General features: G+C 66.6%; 1 protein-coding gene across 1 annotated transcript; it reads left to right on the top strand.

The window, feature by feature from the left end:
* The first annotated feature begins 208 nt into the window (after positions 1-208).
* GJA4 (gap junction protein alpha 4) lies at positions 209-2,172 on the top strand. The gene is made up of 2 exons (XM_026863311.1): positions 209-239; positions 761-2,172. The coding sequence occupies exon 2, from the start codon at positions 782-784 to the stop codon at positions 1,802-1,804; it is 1,023 nt and encodes a 340-aa protein (XP_026719112.1). The 5' UTR covers positions 209-239; positions 761-781; the 3' UTR covers positions 1,805-2,172.
* The last annotated feature ends 6 nt before the right edge of the window (positions 2,173-2,178 follow it).

The following is a 2,178-nucleotide window of genomic DNA, read 5'->3' as shown; positions in this document are numbered from 1 at the left end:
TCCCCCGGGGACCCCGCGCTTGGGGACCCGCTCCGGGGCGCGCACACACACACCACCCCCCGCGGCTGGGCGTCCCTTTAACGGTCCAGCTGGCACCTCTGCCGGCTTAATTGGCGGGGGTTAATTAAGAGCCGGGGCTGCGGCTGTCTCTGCTCTCCCAGCTGGGCTCGGCTCCCGCGGGGGGGGGGACCCGGCGGTGACACTGGGACCCCCCGGCAGCAGTGTCGGGGCTGCGGGAGGTGAGTGGTCTCGGGGGTCCCCAGACCAGGGAAAACCCTGGGCAAAGGGGAGGGGGCTGGGGTGCCACCACCCCACGGTGAGGGGGCTGCTGAGGGACTGTCCCGTCAGTTTGGGGTGAGCCCTGAATGGGTGTCGGGGTGGCTACTGTACCCCGGGGGTTTGTAGCCCCCCAACGCAGCCCCGCTGCTCTCTGCCCTTCGGTAGAGCCAGGGCTGGGGGAGAGGCAAACCGGGGCTGCTGCTGTGGGCCCAGCCGTGCCCCCTCTCTGCCGTGGGGCAGCCCCAAAGCAGGTGGCCAGCAAGCTGGGGGTGCTGCGGGCTGGGTGCTGCTGGGGGGAGGCGCATCCCTGCGCTGCCTCTTCTCCCCCCAGTCCCGGCCTTCCGCGCTGGGCAGGGGGGCAGGAGGAGCACACCGGGGCACAGCAATGCCGCCGGGCTCCCACCCTCGGGTGCTCCTGGGTGGGTTTGCTGGGACCCTCGGCAGGGATCTGACTGGACTCCCCTCCCCTCTCTGCTCGTAGAGGCACGAGGCTCCCTAAAAGATGGGTGACTGGGGCTTCCTGGAGAAACTGCTGGACCAAGTCCAGGAGCACTCGACCGTGATCGGGAAGATCTGGCTCACCGTGCTCTTCATCTTCCGCATCCTCATCCTGGGCTTGGCCGGGGAGTCGGTGTGGGGGGACGAGCAGTCGGATTTCGTGTGCAACACCAAGCAGCCGGGCTGCACCAACGTCTGCTATGACAAAGCCTTCCCCATCTCCCACATCCGCTACTGGGTGCTCCAGTTCCTCTTTGTCAGCACCCCAACCCTGATTTACCTCGGCCACGTTGTCTACCTCTCCCGGAAGGAGGAGAAGCTGAAGCAGCAGGAGAGCGAGCTGCGCGCTATCCACAGCAAGGACCCGAAGATCGAGCAGGCCCTGGCAGCCGTGGAGAAGAAGATGTCCAAGATCTACGTGACGGAGGACGGGCGGCTGAAGATCCGAGGGGCGCTGATGTGGACGTACCTCATCAGTGTGATCTGCAAGAGCATCTTTGAGGCCGGTTTCCTCGTTGGGCAGTGGTACCTGTACGGCTTCTCCATGGTGCCCCGCTACGTCTGCAAGAGGGACCCCTGCCCCCACCAGGTGGACTGCTTCATCTCCCGCCCTACCGAGAAGAGCATCTTCATCATCTTCATGCTGGTGATGGGCCTGATCTCCTTAATCCTCAACCTCCTGGAGCTCTTCCACCTCTGCTGCAAGAACCTGCTTAGCAACATCAAGAAGGTGTCGGGGCCGAGCCGGGACACCTTTGCCGACGACATGGCCTTGGGTCCCTACCCGCCCAAGCACTACCCCTTCCTGCCCATGGCCGAGAGCCACACGCCGCCCTACCAGGCCTACAACAAGCTCTCCAGCGAGCAGAACTGGGCCAACTTCCACAACGAGGAGAACCTGGCGCTGGGCAGCGGCGCCAGGCCGCTGTCGGACCCCTACGCCCCCAGGGCTGCCGAAACCCCCACCCCGGAGGAGAAGCTGTGCAGCCGGCCCGGGAGCTCAGCCTCCAAAAAGCAATATGTCTAGTGCCGGGCTGGCCCCGGCCGGGCCGAGGGGACCTGCCGTGGTCCCTCGTGCCCACGAAGGTGCTGGCTGTGGGCAGGCAGCTGCCTCCTGCCTGGACGGGCCCCTGCCTGCCCCTGGGACGGGATGCTCAGGAGCGGGGCTGAGCGCGGCCCCGGAGCGGAGCCTCCGCTCTCTCCTGTTTTCCCCACAGACCCTGCAAGGAAGGAAACGTCAGAAAGTTCCGCGGGACGGCGTGTGCCTCGCCGTGGGAAAGGGAGAAATCCCTCGACCCGTGGAGCTGGGAACAGGCTGTCCCCAGGGCTGCGCTGGGAGGCTCCTGCCCTCGGGAGCCTCGGACCCGGGGGTTTGCCCGAGCCCCCGCCGGCGTGAGAGCC

The sequence above is a fragment of the Athene cunicularia genome (genome assembly GCF_003259725.1).
Source record: "Athene cunicularia isolate RWA chromosome 23 unlocalized genomic scaffold, athCun1 chr23_part1, whole genome shotgun sequence".
NCBI lineage: Eukaryota > Metazoa > Chordata > Aves > Strigiformes > Strigidae > Athene > Athene cunicularia.
The sequence above is the reverse complement of the archived record's forward strand: the minus strand, read 5'-3'. Positions and strand labels throughout refer to the sequence as shown.

What these genes read in the sequence shown, in the direction of transcription:
- GJA4 (XM_026863311.1), top strand. Translation starts at nt 782, where the DNA reads ATGGGTGACTGGGGCTTCCTGGAGAAACTGCTGGACCAAGTCCAGGAG.